Source organism: Heptranchias perlo, chromosome 7 (assembly GCF_035084215.1).
Source record: "Heptranchias perlo isolate sHepPer1 chromosome 7, sHepPer1.hap1, whole genome shotgun sequence".
Lineage (NCBI taxonomy): Eukaryota > Metazoa > Chordata > Chondrichthyes > Hexanchiformes > Hexanchidae > Heptranchias > Heptranchias perlo.
The window spans coordinates 43,439,479-43,459,909 of record NC_090331.1 but is presented as its reverse complement, the minus strand read 5'-3'; the positions used below and the strand labels follow the sequence as shown (position 1 = coordinate 43,459,909).

Sequence of the window (20,431 nt, the reverse complement as noted above, 5' to 3'; positions counted from 1 at the left end):
ATCACATAGTGAGGTACTGACAGCCCTCAGGTACCTTTCATGTGAAAGTCTGGAAAATTAGTGTATGCAGGTTATATAACTATGGGGAACGGAATCATAGAATGATACAACACAGAAGGAGGCCATTCGGCCCATCGTGCCTGTGCCGGCTCTTTGAAAGAGCTATCCAATTAATCCCTCCCCTGTGCTCTTTCCTCATAACCCTATAAATTTTTCCCCTTCAAGTATTAAACCAATTCCCTTTTGAAAGTTATTATTGAATCTGCTTCCACCACCCTTTCAGGCAGTGCATTTCCTGATCATAACTCGCTGCATAAATTTTTTTTCCTCATGTCGCCTCTGGTTCTTTTGCCAATTACCTTAAATTTATATCCTGTGGTTACCGACCCTTCTATCACTATAAACAGTTTTTCCTTATTTACTCTATCAAGACCCTTCAGGATTTTGAACACAGCCTCTCGCTGCAGAATACTCGATCGCTGACCTGCTGTAGTAGCCATGGCATTTATGTGGCTGGTCCAGTTGAGTGTCTGGTCAATATTGACCTCCAGGAGGATCATCAGTCCTTTGCTTCCACTGACATCACATGCATGCCTCTTCCAGCAGGAATTACTAGATAACCACCTGGAGCAGGCGCTCCTGCTAGTTTTTCCCTTTCTTGGGTTAAAATGCTGTTGCGTACTATATCACCTTACTACTATTCTGGCTGAGATAAGATAGCTGTACATATACCAGAGATCACTGAGTTATTGGGAGTGACTATTCTTAAAATTAAGCAAACATACATCTCAAACAGCTAGGACCTATCGCTGCTAATCTTCCAGACAGCCTTATTTATGGAGATATTTATCATATTATATAGTCATCTGTTCTAAATGCTTCAGGGAAAAATACAGCAGTCTGTAACTACATGCCTTATTAAGCCTCCTGAATTTGCTAAAAAGATTTTTAAAAAAGGTACATCAAAGTAACTATGCATTGGATTAACAAAATGCATATTGGGGTCCAGTGATTTATATAAAATGTAATGTGTGTCATGAGCATCATGCCATGCCACATTTGGTTTCTTTTTGCAAACAAAAGTGTAATCTCTATTACAGTAAAACAACTATAGCTCAACTGTTCAAAAGGCCATTAGATAAGATCCATCACAATCCATCCAACAACAGGGTTATTAGTCTTAATAATCACTCTACCAATAACTAACACATACTACAGAACAGTTGTAAAAGATTTAAAATGAAATGCGCACAAAAAGCAAGACTACCAAAAAGCAGGCAATGTTCTAATTTTTTAATATATATTAATTCTCCAGATGTGGGTGTTGCTGGCAAGGCCAGCATTTATCACCCATCCCTAATTGCTCTCGACACTGAAGCCCCCACATTTAGTTTCTTTTTGCATTCTGTGCCCTTGCTACCCTCAGTGCTTCCCCTCAGTGGTGTTCAACATGGAGGAGTACTAATTCATCAGCTGAAGGAGGGCGGTAGGCGGTAATCAGCAGGATGTCCTTGTTTGACCTGAAGCCATGAGACTTCATGGAGTCCAGAGTCAATATTGAGGACTCTCAGGGCCACTCCCCCACAACTGTATCCCACTGTGCCCCCACCTCTGGTGGGTCTGTCCTGCCGGTGGGACAGGACATACCCAGGGATTGTGAGGGAGGAGACTGGGGTGTTGGCTGCTAGTTATGCTTCTTAGACTAGATCAGGCTATTCCTTCACTCGCCTGTTCAACAGCTCTCCCAACTTTGGCACCAGTGAGGAGGACTTTGCAGGGTCAACTGGGTTGGGTGTGCCTTTGTTGTTGTCCTGATTCAATGCCGAGGTTGCAGCCAAATGATCAGTCAGGTTTTATTCTTTCTTTCCTTTCTAGCAGTTTAACACAACTGAGTGGCTTGCTAGGCCACTTCAGAGGGCAGGTAAGAGTGAACCACGTTGGTGTGGGACTGGAGTCACATATAGGCCATACCGGGTAAGGACTGCAGGTTTCCTTCCCTAAAGGACATGAGTGAATTCGTTGGGTTTTTACTTTATTCCCACAACTACATAGTCACTTTTACTGGTACCGACTTTTTATTTCCAGACTTTTAAAACTGAATTAAATTTTTTAAAACTGCCATTGTGGTACGTGAACTCCAGTTTCCTGGATTGTTCGTCCAGTTCTCTGGATTATTAGTCCAGTAACATAACCACTACGCTACCGCGCTACCGTACCTGCTTTAATTATAAATATTATCCTATTCACTAAAAATGTTAACTAATATTTCATGTGTTCCTAACTATATGAATTATAGGTGATAACCTTTTGCTTTCATCAGTTTATGCAGGCTTTTATACCGTTTTTCACAATATGCCTGCCTGAAATAGTCCCCTACCTTGATCTGCAGACTTGCTGATGCCACCTTCCTTTCTAGTTCTTCAACTTGCTGAAGAATGGCTACATCAATTTCAAATGCTTGATCTTCAATTGACCAGTTGTGCACAGCTTCATCAGTAACCTGGTTTTCACCATCTTCACTTATTTCAAATATTGCAACTAAGTGAGAAATAATTATGAATTACTTAAAATCCTTCTCTTGCTATTCCATCTCCTACTATAAATTTAGCATGCTGCAAAGTCTGTATTCCAGTCAGTATAACATTTAATAAGAACAATGAATTTGATAAAGTCAAATAAGAATTTTATTTATACAAATAAACTGTTCAAATACATACTAAACTGTGTTTTAACTACATACCATCTTTACTTTTGATGCAGGCCTGACTGATGTAATCCATGTGCTTTTGAAGTTGTTTCTGCAAAGCCTTTTCTCTTATTCCCCTGAGATGAAGTACTTTAAACAGAGTCTTTAGCTCCTCTGGATCAACGATTCTCCACCAGCCTTGTTGCATTTCTTGTGAAAGAAACAAATACACAGACTAAAATATGTTTTTTTTTATAAACAGTGTCCCTAAAATCCCACTTGATCTCACTAAAAGCTTTCTTTATATTACTTCTCCCAATATGAGGATTCCAGCAATTCGACTATCTGAGCGGCAACCAGTCAGCATAGCTCAGCAGGACTTTTGTTTTTATTTTAACACAGGCGTTTTTAACATTGGATGTAGCTAGAGGCAAATGTAATAAAGATAAATGGTGGAAAGGACTTATCTCAATGAAATTAAAAATCACTACAGTCACCCTCATTATTGTAATCCGAGGCAGAAAATACACTAAATGCTCCATATAAAGCAACGCAACTTATTTGTTGTCGAAGGATAGAAGAAATGGTGCCAAGAATAACACTCAACCAATAACAAAAACAATAGAAGAAACAAGAGGAAAATTGCTTCAGGGAAAACAACACATGGTCAGAGTACAATAATGGATTCCACCTGGAGGGATTAAAGATAGTGGCCTAGATATTCTATCGCGCCGGAAAATAGGCACACAGGGAGCGAGGCACGTATTGCACGCGCCTGTTAGTGTTGTCCCAGGCAACATGTAATATTTGTGCTGCAAGCTCATTATAATGAGTCAGGTATGCAGCCAACGCTATTCATTGGCTGCATGTCGATTTTGGGGGGGGGGGGGGGGGGGGGGTGGCGCAGAAATCAGGGGCCCGAATTTAGCAGGCCTGCGGGTTCCCAGCGGGTGGTCCTCCGGGAGCGTGGTTAACACGCTCGGCGAAATTAGTGGGTTGCCCACGCGATCGTAGCAGGCAACCCACTAATAGGAATCAATTACCTGATCCTCCGGGGTCCACGGCGCTGGCCTGCGCGTCGGTCAGGCTGCGCATGCGCAGTACGATCTGTCAGCTGGAGGCTCTCTAGTTAAAGGGGCAGTCCTCCACTGACAGATGCTGCAACCAATGGGACAAATTGCAGCATGGAGCAGCCCAGGGGGAAGGCTGCTCCCAGTTTAATGATGCCTCACCCCAGGTATCATCAGATGGGGTGAGGAGGAGGGGGAGGACACAGATCTTCCCCCCGGCGGGCGGGAGGAAGCGGCCTGCCTCTGCCACCAAGAAGGCCTGGCTCGAGGTGGCAGAGGGGGTCACCTGCGCCACCAACATATCGCCCACCTGCATACAGTGCAGGAGGCGCTGCAATGACCGCAGTAGGTCTGCCGCAGTGAGAACACGAAGTCTTTCCCCTACACTCCGTCTGCCACAACACTGCCCCCACCCCACATCTCCTTCGGCACCGCCAACACTATTCTGTCACATCACCCTTCATACCCACTCACACCCCATCCTCATCTTACCTCCACCTACTCACCTCGCCAGTACTCACCCTGCCACTAACACGCAACCCACTCCTCATACAATCTCATTGCTCCATCCCATACTCACCCTCTCGTGCATCTCCCTCACGGCCAGCCTCACTCAACCTGCCACCACCTGTGCTGCAGCCACAGGGCATGCATCACATATGTGCAGTAGGCAGCGTAAGGCAAACGTCTCGTCAGCATGAAGGGGGTGCACAAGGGTGTCTGAGGGTTTGTCATGGGTGTTACCCATATTGAATTTCAGAGCAACAAACAGCACACATTATATTGACACCACCACTGCCATGTCTCCGCGAATCCTGTCCGTTGTGTCCAATAATGGCCGCTCCTGGGTATCACTATGAGGACCCACCACTGATGCCACCCATCGTGTTACTGCAGAGTAGGTGCAGGTGTATTTGCAGGGCTCGTCCGCGCAGACGACTGAGAGACATCGGCGGTGTAGCCGGCTGCACCCTGGAAGGATGCGGAGGAGAAGGTGTGGAGGGCAGTGGTGACTTTGCCAGCGACAGGTAAGCAGTTGGTGCTGGGGCCAGCCAGGAGCAGCTCGGCATGAAAGAGGCTGCAGATCTCCACGACTACATGTCGAGCGAATCTGCGCCTCCCTGTGCACTGCTGCTCGGAGGTCCGGGGAGCTGCGCCTCGGTCTGTGGACCCTGTGGCGAGGGTAGTGCCCTCTGCGACGCGTCTCTCTCTGCGGTAGCCCTCCCTCCTGCTGTGCAGGTGGGCGTGCAACAACACCGTGTTGGGGGGATCCACGTCCCTGCGGCGGACGGCGTGGACTGCGAGGCTGCTGGTGCTGGTCATGCTCTTCGTCCTCCGAGGGTCTCCACACACCACCCAACTGGCAGGTGTTGGTCTGAGGGGTTGTGCAGGGTAGGTGTGGTTCCTCGGACTGGGGCTGCGGTTTCGTGTCGGTCTGTCCTCTGGCTTGGCGGGGGGTGGTGGAGGGCAGGGGTTGCCCTATGTGACGCGGTGGCCTCCTGCGTGGGTGAGGGCTCTCCCCCGTGGAGCGCACCTTGGCACCTGCCACAGGCTGCTGGCTGCAACACGCCTGGTTGGAGGGAGACTGTTTCCCCCAGTGTGGGAAACTCACTGCCTTGAACCTAAAATCCCACACTTCCTCTTTTGACAGCTGCTTCAGCTCATTAACTGACCACAACGAGCAAGGTAAGTACTCTCAAGTGGAACCCCGCTGGCTTTAATTGCCTGCGGGATTCCCACCAGCGGGGCTTGCGCGCGCAGCCCCGCACGTCAGCGCGGTACCCGGAAGTGGCCGGGATTTCGTCGCGATCCGGTCACGTGACCGGAGATCGGGATTTTCGGGGCCACCCCGCTGGGAACCCGCCAGAAACACGCTCCTAAAATCGAGCCCCAGGTGTTTCTGACGCCACTTAAAGGCAGCCAGCACCTCAAAGGGAAGGTGCATTCTGGCTGCAGACAGGAAGATACTCTTCTAAACAGAGAATCTGGCTGCTAAGCCTGCAGATCGTGTCCCCAGGTTCTCGGTTGCTGCTTCAGAAGCCTTGGTCCAGACGGTGGACAAGAGGAGGGAGATTCTCTTCCCCCTAGGGAAGAAATCGCAGAGGAGGTCAATGCCGGGAGCTAAGCTCCCAGGACATGGCTGAAATGCCACGTCACAGCACTGCAACAGTTCAAGAAGGCGGCTCACCATCACCTTCTCAAGGACAATTAGGGATGTGCAATAAATGCTGGCCTTGCCAGCAAAGCCCACAGCCCATGAACGAATAAAAAAAGTTCAATGACCTCACCAGAGTTGTCAAAGTAAGAATACTTACTCTTTGCTCACACCTCCAACCTCATGACACTCCCCTCCCCCACTTCCCTTCACTCTCCTATAATCACTGCACTGCACTACACCTCCTTCTCATCAGACTCACTACCTTTGCAACCCTCACTTCCCCACACCTCCCCACACCTCCCAACTTACACACTGACTACCAGCTATTTGACCGAGACAGATACATTCTCTAAACATCTTTCAAAACTGTCACCAACATACTCTCTTCTTTCTTGAAGGAGAAGGTTGCCCACCTGCACACCCTCTCCCCCTTGAAGAAAGCGAGCTGGCTATTACAGGCAGGGGCAGAGTCATGGCCGTGGCGATGCAATGCTGGAGGAGACGTTGCGCAGGGTTTCTTCACATCTTACTGTCTTGTTCCTTCTTACTTCTATCTCACCCTACGCTCTCTGCATGACAAACTGCAGGTGCCTTCACTTCTCTTTCTGTTCCCCTTTTGCACTAAAAGCTAACCCTTGTCCCTCCCTTTCATTTTAGGTGCTGAAGATGTGGAGATACCTCTGCCACTTCAGGAAGTGGAGGCCAGCCTCCCTGATGATGCAGCATCACTCAACTTCACCCTTGCAAGCACCAGTTCAAATACTAGTACTACGCATACTTAAGAGGCTAGGCGAGAGGACAGGTCCTCACGTGGTGAATCGCCGGGCACAAGTGTGCACGGGGATAGGACAACTCCTATCCCCGTCCAGCTGGCCAACTCTCCAGAGGGCAAGATTGCATACTAACTCTGCTACAAAGCACTCAGATGCTAATTTTAAAGGCCCAGACTACCAAAGAAGGTTGATGGGCATATACCAGGAAGTGCCAGCACTGGGCAGCTTGCCAATAAGCTTGCGCACAATATCGCAGAGCATGGAGGCGTTCTGCTCCAATTTGTGTCATGGCTTCACGCAGAGCTTGGAGACCATTCTGTCCAACATGGTGAGCTCCATCAACACGACAGTGGCACCCACCATCATGGAGCATCTCACAGCTGCCATGGAAGCTCAGACGGCTGCCATGTTGGCTTTGGGGTCACTGTTGATAGGGGATTCCACAGTGTCATGTCACTCCTGCAATCTGTTCTCACGTAGGGAGATACTTTGTAGGAGCACAAGATAGGTAAACGAGCACACAAGAGAGGCACGAAGGGCTTGCACAAGTATGATCCATAATTATTTGTTAACGGATACAGATGGAATTGAATTGTTTGATAAATTTGTTTTTTGATCACGATTTGGTGGTGGTGTTTATATTTGTAGTGAAGTGAGGGCAAGACCCATAAAGCTGGACTGAAGGAAGGCAATCGGATGGCGGTAGTAAGGATTGTGGGACTGATGATGTATTGAGGATGCGAAGGATGGTTTTGGTGAAGCAATCTTCGGTAAGCAACTCTCTCAGAGCTCTGGCAGCTAGGTGCACTGGTGATCAATGCCTCTCCTGCTCTTCCTCCCCCTGCTGCCCAGGTGGTGGTAAAAGCTGATTATGGCAAAGTTATGGAGCATGCAGCAGATCACTGTACTGCAAAGCACCTCCCGAATGGTTCAGGCAGTGGATGCATTACTTGAGCACGCCAGTTGCTTGTTTGATGACATTTCTGGTGGTGGTATGGCATTTGTTGTAGGCAAGCTCTGCAACGGTGCCCAGGATCCTGACAGGAGTCATGAGCCATGTCTGGAGGAGATAGCTTTTATCGCCCAGTAGCCAGCAGATAACCAGGCAGCCTCACTGGAATACAGGTGGCACAGAGGACTGGCACATGATGAATGAGTCATGATTGCCACCAGGAAACCAGGCACAGACCTGCATGATGTGCTACCTGTGATTGCAAACTAGCTATACATTGAGCGAATGAAATCACTTTCGATTAACAAAAATGCCAGGCTGGTGATGGGGAGCACACAAGGCAATGTGAGTGCATTCTATGGACCCTGGAGAAGCCTGCTATGCGGGTGAAGCCTAGTGCTTTCTCATCCCGCTTCGCTCTGTCCATGGAGGTGGTAATGTAACTGTTCCTCCTAGTGTAAGAGCCTAGATGACCTCCCCAATATGATATGTCACTGATGTCGCCTGCTGCAGCCTGAAAGGAACTTGTAACATCGAAGTTAAGGGCCACGGTGATGTTGACAGCCACGGGCAGTGCTATCCATGCCCTGGTGCTAGTCTTAAGTTGTGGCTGCAGCGGTTGACATAGCTCGTGACAAGTCTCCTTTTTGAAGTGAAGGCACCTCTCATACATTGCTCCTCTGAAAAGTTCATGTAGGAGATTTGATGGGGTAGATACGGAAAAACTATTTCCTCTGGCGGGGAATCAAGAACAAAGGGACATAATCTTAAAATCAGAGTTAGGCCATTCAGGAGCGAAATCAGGAAGGACTTTTTTTGCATTAAGGGTAGTAGAAATTTGGAACCATCTTCCCCAAAAGGCTGTAGATGCTAGGATAATTGGAGCTTTCAAGACTAAGATAGATTTTTGTTAGGTAAGGGTATCAAGAGATACTGAGCAATGGCAGGAAAATGGAGTTGAGGTGCAGATCCATCATGATCTAATTGAATGGCAGAGCAGGCCCAAGGGACTGAATGGCCTACTCCTGGTCCCAATGTTCCTATTAGTCCTAAGTTTGTCTTTTACAATTCGAATCTGCGTCGCCTTGTCTTACTCTTGCAGTTTAATTTGAAGTAATATTCTGGATTTACCTTTTCCATTTCCTTAACCATCTTAAATTCCTCAAGATCACATCTCAAATGCCTCCTTTCCAGGCTGAAAAGCCCAATTGTCTGTAGAAATCGGTGTTTCATCCAGTGCTTGAAAATCTCTTGTGTCTCTGTAACCAGAACTGTATGCTATAGGCACTTCAATGCAGTTAGCAGTTCAGTGCACTGTGCTCTCAGCTACATCTAACCACCCCCAATCTCCAAGTATACCATCAACCATCCCACATCCCAACCCCCCAATAAGTACTGCCAGAGCCCATACACCGTGAAAGTCTTCCTAGGCTATAGACAGCAATCTCATCGGAAGTTCCCAGATCCCAGTGCTTAAAACCCCCTCTTTACTCAGCCTCTTGCTTCCTCGTGGCTGCAGCTGATCCCTCCCACCATCACTCCTGGCCTATCCTCACCTCACCTGATCTGATCTTCCAACTACCCCTGTTGCACTACCTTTCACACAGCTTCTCCCACCGACACCCTGCTTTATAATAACCTCCACCTTCTTGCAGGTATCCTGGATTTTAAAAAGTGCATGTGTGTCTCACAGAGAGAGAGAGAGAAGGAGAGGGAAGGAGCACAGACTTGTAGACTGAAACAGTGACAATGAAAAAAAGTGATATGTATATCATAATGAATTAAGTTTGTGGCAGCCAGAGAGAGGGAAAGCATGGAAGTCAAAGACAGAGAGAGTGACACAATAAGAATTAGAAATTGAGATAGATGTTTTGTCCATGTGCAATCCCACAGGAGATCAACCAAATTACAGCAGTTTCATAATGCAATGCTCGAGTCATTAGAAAATACTGTTTAATTTGACTCATTATGAATGACGCCACAGAAAATCCACTGTTTAGCGTGCACCCACCACATTTGTAAAAAATGCACGTCAGTTGCAAAGAATGTTTCACTTGAACAGATTGCTTCAAATATCACTTATAAAAAAGCAAGAAATCACAACTAATCTATCTTTTAAAAAAAAAAGCCAGTCTGATCCTGCTGGCCTCTCCTGACTTAAATAACCCAGCCTCTGCCCAATGGAAGGAGCTGGGGATTCGCAAGCACTTTCTAGTCTTAGCATCTAATTGACCTCAAGATGTTCCTGAACCACTTCTCATCAGGAAGTAGCTGAATAGTGGCCTTCAAGGGAGAGGAGTGTTAAACACAGGTCCACCTCGCAGCTAAACATTTATTCAGATTACTCATCAGCAATGCCATATTAGATCCGCTAGTATAATTTAATTTAACATGAATTTAAGTGCTGAGACATATGGAAACGTAAATTAATAATGCAATTAGATAGCAGAATATACCTGTATGACTTTAGATAGGACCATGGTCCAAATCAGAAGATTTTACAGTTACAAAAGTATATCTTTTTAGTTCATGAACACCTTTTTTGAAGATTTTTTTGCTGTATGATGCTTTTCACAGTCATTTCAGAGCTCACTATTTGCTTGTACAGGCACTCAAATCCACACCTTTGCAAATAACATATCTAGAAGATGTGCTTCAAAAAAATATTTATTTTAGTTTGAACTCTATAAACTTAGTTTATTTAGTGCACAATTTCTTTTCTTTCTTGGAATAAAGAAGTCAGTTTTCACTTGCACAAACTTAACCATAGAAAGGTACAATTAGCCTTTTTCAGCATCATATTACCATCTCTAATTAAGCTCATCCTCTAAGACTTTGAAATCCAAAACTAAAGACACAATTTTGCAACATTACTGACATCATAATCTACAAACCCAATAACAGGGATCAAAAATACAGTGGATGATGACCGGGAATATGTTGTATGAGTAAGCAAAAAAGATTTTTGCTCTAGTTTATGGCTGCAATTTCTATCAAAATCTTGGAATCACTGTTCCATGTTTGAATATAGCACAACTTCAGTAAGAGTTTTTTTCCACTTACCTTCTGCAATGGGTCTTGGACTAGGGTAATCCACTGGTTTTGCTACTTCAACTATAGAAGGTGCACTGTTTTGCAGTTTTTCATTTTGTGGTGCTGGTGATTCATTTGTAGGAATGCTCGGTAACAGGAAAGGATTAGCATTTCCTTCTGTTAATCCAAAGCCTACACCAAGGCTGGGTGAGGAAAAGGCAATACTTGGATTGAGTACTCCAGTTGGCCATCCACAGAATGGAAGTCCTATTAGAGGTAACCCTGGTTTCATCTGCAAAAAAGTATTAAAATGATTTTACGTGCATTTGTCACAGACGAATACTGTATTGGAAAATTTAGCAAGGAATCCAAGTTTGCAAATTAATTAGAATACATGAGGGAAAATGTTTACCATTTTGCTACAACTAGCACAAAAGAAATCTTCCCTAATAGCTTATGTTGGAAAAGCATCTTGGCTGCTTTATTAGAAACTGGTTAATAAAATGTACAATTGATCACTAATTATCCTTTATGAAAAGTTGATAAGCATGCTGTGCAAGGGTGTTGCAGTGCCGAGCCCATGGAGTAGCATTGGAAGGGAAATGGATGGCTGGATATTGCTGCATCCCAAAAGCAAGCTGAAGACTGTCACTGACAGGGCTCTAGAAGCAGGTCACTGAGCTATAGGAGGTGCTTGACCTCATCAGACAAATGAAGGAAAATTGAGTGAATTTATAAAAACAATTGCAGTACGTATTCTTACAAAACAACAACCATAAACATTTATGCTAATAGGGTTAAGCAAATTCTTTATCTTTAATAGTTTAAACTAATTTGGCAGGGGGAGGGGCACCAGGATAAAGCATCAGTGAGGAGATACAAGGTGCACAGAGGACTGGGAGAGACAATAGCATTAGAATAAAGAGTAGAAAAAGGAGGGATCAGACATGGGGGAAATGTGAGGCAGACTAAGATGGGTAAATGCATGGAGTGTGGTAAATACGGTTGGTGAGTTGCAGCCTCAAGTCGCCACATGGGATTATGATACAGTGGCAATAATGGGGACCTGCCTCAAACAAGGGGAGGAATGGTCACTTAGAATTCCTGGCTACAATGTATTTAGGAAAGATGGGGAAGGAAAAAAAGGAGGGGGTGGCAGTATTGATCAAAGATACCGTTTCAGCACTAGAAAGGGATGATGTACTTGAGGGGTCAAAAACAGAATCTATTTGGTTAGAATTAAGGAACAATAGAGGAGCTATTACACTACTGCGTGTATGCTATAGGCTACCAAATAATGGGAAGGAGACAGAGGTGCTAATTTGCAAGCAAATTGCAGAAAGATGCAAGAACCTTAGAGTAGTGATAATGAGGGACTTCAATTATCCTAATATAGACTGGGAGAGCAACAGCGTAAAGGGCAAAGAGGGGGAGGAATTCCTGAAATGTGTACAAAAGAACTTGATCCATATGTTTCCAGCCCAACGAGGAAGGAAGCAGTGCTGGATCTAGTTCTGGGGAATGAAGTGGGGCTGGTGGAGCATATTTCAGTGGGGGAGCATTTGGCAAACACTGCTCACAATAATAGGTTTAGAGTAGTTATGGAAAAGGACAAGGATAAATCAAATGTGAAAATACTCAACTGGAGGAGGGCTAATTTCAGTGAGTTGAAGGGTTCTGGCCCAGGTGGATTGGAATCAAAGATTGGCAGGTAAAACAGTCAATGAGCAATGGAAGAACTTCAAAGAAGAGATAGTTCGAGTACAGACTAAACACATTCCCATGAGGGGGAAAGGAAGGGCATCCAAAGCTAGAGCTCCCTGGATGACTAAAGTTATAGAGATTAAAATGAAACAGAAAAAGGAGGCTTATGATAAACGTTAGGTTCATAATTCAGTCGAAAACCAAGCTGAATACAAAAAGTACAGGGGAGAACTGAAAAAGGAAATAAGAGGGGCAATCCATTTGAGAATAGATTGGTGGGTAACATAAAAGGGAACCCAAAAGTCTTTTATAAATATACAGATAGTAAAAGGATAGTCAAAGGAAGGGTGGGGCCGATTAGGGACCAAAAAGGACATCTTCTTGTGGAAGCAGGGGGCATGGCTGAGGTATTAAATGAATACTTTGCATCAGTCTTCACTAAAGAAGAGGATGCTGTCAATGTCACAGTAAAGGAGGCAGTAGAGAAATTGGATAGGATAAAAATAAAGAGGTACTTAAAAGGTTGGTAGCGTTCAAAGTAGAAACGTCACTCGGTCTGGATAGGATGCATCCTAAGTTACTGAGGGAAGCAAGGGTGGAAATTGCGGAGGCTTTGGCCATAATCTTCCAATCCTCCTTAGCTATGGGAGTGGTGCCGGAGGACTGCAAATGTTACACCCCTGTTCAAAAAAGGGGCGAGGGATAAATCCGGCAATTACAGGTCAGTCAGCCTAACATCGGTGGTGAGGAAACTTTGAGACACAGTAATCCGGGTCAAAATTAATTGGCACTTGGAAAAATATGGGTTGATAAATGATAGCCAGCACAGATTTGTTAAAAGCATATAGTGTTTGATTAACTTGATTGAGTTCTTTGATGAAGTAACGGAGAGGGTTGATGTTGTGTATATGGACTTACAAAAGGCGTTTGATAAAGTACCACACAATAGACTGGTTAGCAATATTTAAGCCCATGGGATTAAAGGGGCAATGGCTGCATGGATACAAAATTGGCTAAGGGACAGAAACCAGAGAGTAGTGGTGAACGGTTGTTTTTCCAGACTCGAGGGAAGTGCGTAGTGCTGTCCCCCAGGGTCGGTGCTGGGACCACTGCTCTTTTTGATATATATTAATGACCTGACTTGAGCATAGAGGGCATAATTTCAAAGTTTGCAGATGACATGAAACTCAAACGTATTAAACAGCGAGGAGGATAGTAACAGAATTAAGGATAACAGACAGACTGGTGAAATGGGCACTCACATAGCAGATGAAATTTAATGCAGAGAAGTGGGAAGTGATTAATTTTGGTAGGAAGAATGAGGAGAGGCAATATAAACCAAATGGTACAATTTTAAAGGGGGTGCTGTAACAGAGAGACCTGCGGGCATATGTACTCAAGTCTTTGAAGGTGGCAGAACAAGTTGAAAAGGCTGTTAAAAAGGCATATGGGATCCTTGGCTTTATTATTAAGGGGAGATTTGATAAAATTGTTCAAAATCATGAAGGGTTTTGATAGAGTAAATAAGGAGAAACTGTTTCCAGTGGCAGAAGGATCAGTAACCAGAAGACACAGATTTAAGGTGATCGGCAAAAGAGCCAGAGGCGACATGAGGAAACACTTTTTTTTAAAACGTAGGGAGTTGTTATGATCCGGAATGCACTGCCTGAAAGGGTGGTGGAAGCAGATTCAATAATAACTTTCAAAAGGGAATTGAATAAATACATGAAGGGGAAAAATCTGCAGGGCGATGGGAAAAGATCTGGGAAGTGGGACTAATTGGATAGCTCTTTCAAAGAGCTGGCACAGGCATGATGGGCCGAAAGGCCTCCTTCTGTGCTGTATCATTCTAGGAACAGGAGAAGAGATTATCTGCAAGAAAATTAACTCTAGTAACTTCCTGGATCATCACAGATGGCAATCAACATTTCGAACTGACATTCAATGTTTTGGGGGTCCAGTCCCCATGTCAGTGTTCTCTGATAAAAACCAGCATGCGAGACGTCCCTCGCCCTTCAGTACTGCTTCCTATTATTAATGGAAATGATTTCTGCTACTGCATACTGCAGGTGGAAATTCTTAGGAGAATCGGATGCAGCACACAGAATCATTTGCAGGATGACTTAGTAAGAGAACAAAGATGGTATGGGGGGAAATATATGGTAATGAAGGGGAGGGGAAAGTGGGCATAAGAGTGCTTTGGGATGGAAGAGGGGAGTAGCAGATAGTGCTTTGGTGTGGGGAAGGAAGAAAATTTCATCATTAACTCAGGGAGAGAGGCGGAAAGAGTGCCAGTATGAACTGAAGGAGGGTTGGTGGAAGAAAGGTACAAGCTTGAACTGGGCTGGAGTGCCTGGTTGAAGTGAGGGGAGAGGGAGTCAAGTGTTAGCTTCAACTAGGATGGGGTGGAAGAACAGTGCCAGGTTGAATTGAAGGGGGAAGATGGTGAAGAGTGCCAGTGTGAACTGGCAGGGTTGGTGGAGTAGAGGTTTTCACTGTGAAAGGGTAAGAAGTTGGATGATGTACAGTGTCTCTGTATACTGGGTACAGATGGGGCACAGTGCCTGTGAATGGCAGTAGAGGAAGAATGACTGTCGTGGTAACTTTTGGGGAAATAGTAGTCCTTTTTTTAAAATATAAGATTAAAAATCTTCAAATTATGAACATAAAAATTCCTAATTTTCCAGGTAAGCATACCCACAAATCCCCCTAGAAAGACACCAAATAATTTTAAGCCTTCAACATTTGGATTTCCCTCTTCAAGCGTTCATGTACTTAGTTTATTCCTCCAATACAAATGAAAGAATGTTCAGTAAACCTAAAGTTTAAGTTACAAAGCCCATGTAACTACAGGTACCTGTTTTCATGGGTCATATCAAAACAATCAGGGACGTTTTGTCAAAAACAAAATACTGCAGATGCTGGAAACCTGAAACAAAAACAGCTGAAAATACTCAGCAGGTTAGGCAGCATCTGTGGAAAAAGAAAAAAAGTTAATGTTTCAGAAATAACCCTTTTTCAGACTGATGGATTATACCTGAAATGTTAGCTTTTTTCCTTTCTTCACAGATTCAACTTTTTTTCCTTTCTTCACAGAAGCTGCCTGATCTGCTGAGTGTTCGCAACATTTTCTGTTTTTTTTCGAGCTGCCAGATTTGAAGCAGTTGGTCAGCTTTTGCTAGTTTCCAGATTGGCATGTATACAACATAGATTTCTATATCATTAATATACAGGTCAGTAATCTAGTTGAACTACTTAGGAGAAACAATCTGCTTAAGTTTTACAACATTCGAAAAGTTAAAAACAAGTATTAGCCATTCAACCCACTGAAGCTTGTTTCTCTAGTATTCCAACTCTTCCAGCCTAGACTGTGTTCTGAAGTTTGATAGAGACTGTCGGATTGAGTTTCCTCCTCCTCCTGCCCCCACTCCCCCTCATTGGATGCAAATAAGGAAGAGCGCATCCAAAGCTCAGTTAGGACATCCACAAAGCGTAGACCCAAGAAAATGCGGCTAATGGCAAGGCGATGTCACGTCCATCTCATTTCCATTCTTCTTCAATGTTTGCACCTGTACTAGGCACAAACACTCCCCATGCCCCCCTCCCCCCCCCCCCCCACCAAAAAACCCCATAAGTTCCAGGTCTGTGCCCCCTTTTTCTCTGCAGGGAAATAAGTATCTCCAGGCACACAGCAAAAGAAATTGTGTTTCTACCACATGCCTGGCAGATTATTCCAGATATCTATCATCCTTTGCATGAAGTAGTTCCTCCTGGTATTTGATCTAAATTTACTTTTCACTCATTTATTCCCAATACCTCTATCCAACATTCCTGCCTAATTTAAAAGTAATAATCAGAATTTAATTCATCTAAGCCATTCAATAATTGAAGGGTGGACCATTCAAGTATTGAAATGTCTTCTCTCTAAGCTGTAAGATATTTTTTAAAAACCTTTCCTCATAGCTTATCTTCCTTCCTTGGAATCTTTTTAAACCTAACAAAGGTAAAGACAGCTGAGCCTCCACAACCAGACATGATATGTAGGAAAAAAAAGGGATTCTATCCCTTTAACAACTTTGCACCTCTGTGATCAGTCCCCTTCCTTTATGTTACATAAAAACACTTCAATCTGAACCCCAGGCCAAATCGTTAACCCACAAAAGTGAGGAGAAGAGTACAAGAATGAGAGATTATTCTTGTAAGTTTGCAGATGACACCAAGATTGGTGGCATTGTGGACAGTGAAGAAGGTTATCTAGGATTGCAACGGGATCTTGATAAATTGGGCCAGTGGGCCGATGAATGGCAGATGGAGTTTAATTTAGATAAATGTGAGGTGATGCATTTTGGTAGATCGAATCGGGCCAGGACCTACTCCGTTAATGGTAGGGCGTTGGGGAGAGTTATAGAACAAAGAGATCTAGGAGTACAGATTCATAGCTCCTTGAAAGTGGAGTCACAGGTGGATAGGGTGGTGAAGAAGGCATTCAGCATGCTTGGTTTCATTGGTCAGAACATTGAATGCAGGAGTTGGGATGTCTTGTTGAAGTTGTACAGGGCATTGGTGAGGCCACACTTGGAGTACTGTGTACAGTTCTGGTCACCCTATTATAGAAAGGATATTATTAAACTAGAAAGAGTGCAGAAAAGATTTACTAGGATGCTACCGGGACTTGATGGTTTGACTTACAGGGAGAGGTTAGACAGACTGGGACTTTATTCCCTGGAGAGTAGGAGGTTAAGGGGTGATCTTATAGAAGTCTATAAAATAATGAGGGGCATAGATAAGGTCGATAGTCAAAATCTTTTCCCAAAGGTAGGGGAGTCTATAACGAGGGGGCACAGATTTAAGGTGAGAGGGGAGAGATACAAAAGGATCCAGAGGGGCAATTTTTTCACTCAAAGGGTGGTGAGTGTCTGGAACGAGCTGCCAGAGGCAGTAGTCGAGGCGGGTACAATTTTGTCTTTTAAAAAGCATTTGGACAGTTACATGGGGAAGATGGGTATCGAGGGATATGGGCCAAGTGCAGGCAATTGGGACTAGCTTAGTGGTATAAACTGGGCGACATGGACATGTTGGGCCGAAGGGCCTGTTTCCATGTTGTAACTTCTATGATTCTATGATTCTATGATTATTAGATTTACCTACCTTTTAGGTGCTATCTTCCTAGTCTTTGACATTCAACCATAGTTCAAATAAGGTATTTTCCACATCCCACAGGGGAAATTACTTTAGATGCTTTCCTTTTAAGATCTTGCCCCAAGTTGTCAAGTGACCTTCCCACCCCACTGCATACTTGCAGCCTCATTCTGAGCCTCAGATTCACTAGATAGACAAAATGTCCTATCATGTACACATATACAAGATATTTGCATGTTATGTATGTATTACTGTTCTGCCCACAAACATGTTTGGGCTTCGTCTTGAAGAAGCTGAAGATGCTGTTAACCATGGTTTGCATGGGTCTTTATGATTGGTGCTCAAACAAAAATATATTGTCAGTAGGAAGAGATAGAGCGCCCAGCAGCATTTTACTGTCAATGTGGATCTGGCCAAGTAACTTTTAGACTCACAATCAAACAGGTAGAAAATCATCTTCTCATCAGTTTATTTAGTTATGTGAAAGCCAATTTTAGATTTCTCTCTATGTTCAAACTGCTGAATCTCTTCAGCGTGACGGTTTTGCAAGTTTGTAAACCCTACTTTATAAAACAGAAGACTAGTGTTCAAATAAAACATTAAGCCATTCAGGTTGAAAAGTGACAGTTGCTTAATCAGACATTGTAACATTTAAGATATGGGATGTACAAAATATTGATACATCTGGTATGGGGAGGACGACATATAAATGCACTATATTGATTAGCAGTTTTGAATCTTCCCCATTGACAGGTTCTTCTGAATCTTAGTTGTTGTATTAAATTTCAGCTGTCACTGTGGAAATGGCTTTACTTGCCACTTCACACAGCTGGAGCTGAAAGATTTTTTTAAAATTGTTTAATCTTACAATAAAGTTAACTTTGGATAATTCATCTCTGTTCATTTTGCAGTATATCAGGAAGGGGTTGCAAATTATACCAAAGAGTAGCTGGTTTGGTCCACTAATCATACCCCACACCCAAGGCAGAGTATATAAACCCGTGGCAACAGCAGGATCTAGGAGGTCTAGAAGGGGGAATTAAATCACTGACAGGAATTAGTGGGAGCTCTATGATAAGTATCCCATTGGGAAAATCCTTGCCAGCAGACAGGTTCAATTTGATGTAGAAACACTTGCCAGTATCAAGCACTGATAGAAACAATTGTCATTGTGACAGTCATTACTTTGTCAAATATTAGTATAGGAAAGTATAAGAAACCCACTATGTTTAATAACAATGGAGCACAGTCTCCAATTGACTGGCTGAATCAGATGTCAACAAATAAGGAAAGGGTGGGTAAGAGTAACACCTGGGGAGCCTCACCAGCAGTTCACTGTTTACCAATGGGAAATTAGAACATCGGAGAAATTCTCCAAATCTCTGGCAGAGTTCAGAAACTTGTCATTACTTCCTGCAGACTCGCACATAAATACTAACAATTCTGAGATGGCTTACATAGAATTTTACAGCACAGAAACAGGCCTATGCCGGTGTGCTAATGCTCCACACGAGCCTCCTCCCACCTTACTTCATCCTACCCTATCAACACATCCTCCTAATGCTTTTTCCCTCATGTACATATCTAGCTTCCCCTTAAATTCATCTATGCTTTCGCCTCAACCGTTCCATGTGGTAGCAAGTTCCACGTTCTCACCACTCTATGAGTAAAGAAGTTTCTCCTGAACTCCTTATTGGATTTATTAATTAGTAACTATCTTATATTTATAGCCCCTAGTTTTGGACTCCCCCACAAGTGGAAACATCTTCTCTATGTCTACTGTATCAAACCCCTTCATAATTTTAAAGACCTCTACCAGGTCACCTCTCAGTCTTCTCTTTTCTAGAGTAAAGATACCTAGCCTGATTCAGTCTTTCCTGATAGTTGTATCCTCTCAGTTCTAGTATCATCCTTGATTATCTTTTTTGCACTTTTTCCAGTGCTTCTATATCCTTTTTCTAATATGGAGACTAGAATTATGCACAGTATTCAAGTGTGGTCATAGAATGATACAGCATAGAAGGAGGCCATTCAGCCCATCGTGCCTGTGCCAGCTCTTTGGAAGAGATATCCTATCAGTCCCATTCCCCTGACCTTTCCCCACAGCCCTGCAAATTTTTCCCCTTCAAGTATTTATCCAATTCCCTTTTGAAAGTTGCTCTTGAATCTGCTTCTAACGCCCTTTCAGGCAGTGCATTCCTTCTCCCGTTTAAATATTTTCCATTGCTGATCTACGGTTCTATTTTCCAATTTTTCCTTGCACTTAATCTGGACAAGTCCCTTTTTATCTCACTATAATTTGCCTTTTCATTCTTACATTAAACCTAATTATATTATGGTAACTACTTCCCGAATATTCCCCTATTTTTAGGTCACCTACTTTCCCTGCCTCATTACCCAGAACCAGATCAAGTAGTGCCTCCTTCCTTGTTCCAATAGATTTAGTAAGAAAATAGTCCTGAACACACTGCAAAAATCCTCCCATTTCTCACCACAAACATTTTTCCTATCCCTGTCTGTCATGTTATAATAATTAAAATATCCTACAATGATAGCTCTGTTATTAATATGTGCCTCTTTAATTTGACTACAAATTTTATCCTCAATTTCTTTTCTGCTATTTGGCAATCTTTAATATAATCCTACTCGTGTAACCAATCCCTTGCTATCCTTCAACTCGAAAGGATTCTGTTTGGACTACTTCTCTATTCAAGTCTTTATACTCTAATGCTGTGATAAATAGTGTAAACGCACATTAAGTGTGCATTCAGCCACTGTACTGAGGGCTTGAACAGATGGCAATATGGCCGATAATGCACTGGGGGCCTGAGGCCTATACTACGCCCAATGACGTCAGCAGGTCCAAAGCAGCTAGCTGGCCAGCGACCGGAGCACTAGGAGTTTGCACACAAGCTA

General features: G+C 43.8%; 1 protein-coding gene across 11 annotated transcripts in view; it reads right to left on the bottom strand.

The window, feature by feature from the left end:
* baz2ba (bromodomain adjacent to zinc finger domain, 2Ba) overlaps window positions 1-20,431 on the bottom strand; it is a 295,269-nt gene that overhangs the window by 13,382 nt on the left and 261,456 nt on the right. For all 11 annotated transcript variants that reach the window (XM_067987408.1, XM_067987414.1, XM_067987411.1 and 8 more), the window contains 3 exons: window positions 10,703-10,964; window positions 2,741-2,896; window positions 2,378-2,538 (listed from right to left, as the gene is read on the bottom strand). In XM_067987408.1, coding sequence (XP_067843509.1) covers window positions 2,378-2,538; window positions 2,741-2,896; window positions 10,703-10,964 — 579 coding nt within the window. The remainder of the gene's footprint in view (window positions 1-2,377; window positions 2,539-2,740; window positions 2,897-10,702; window positions 10,965-20,431) is intronic.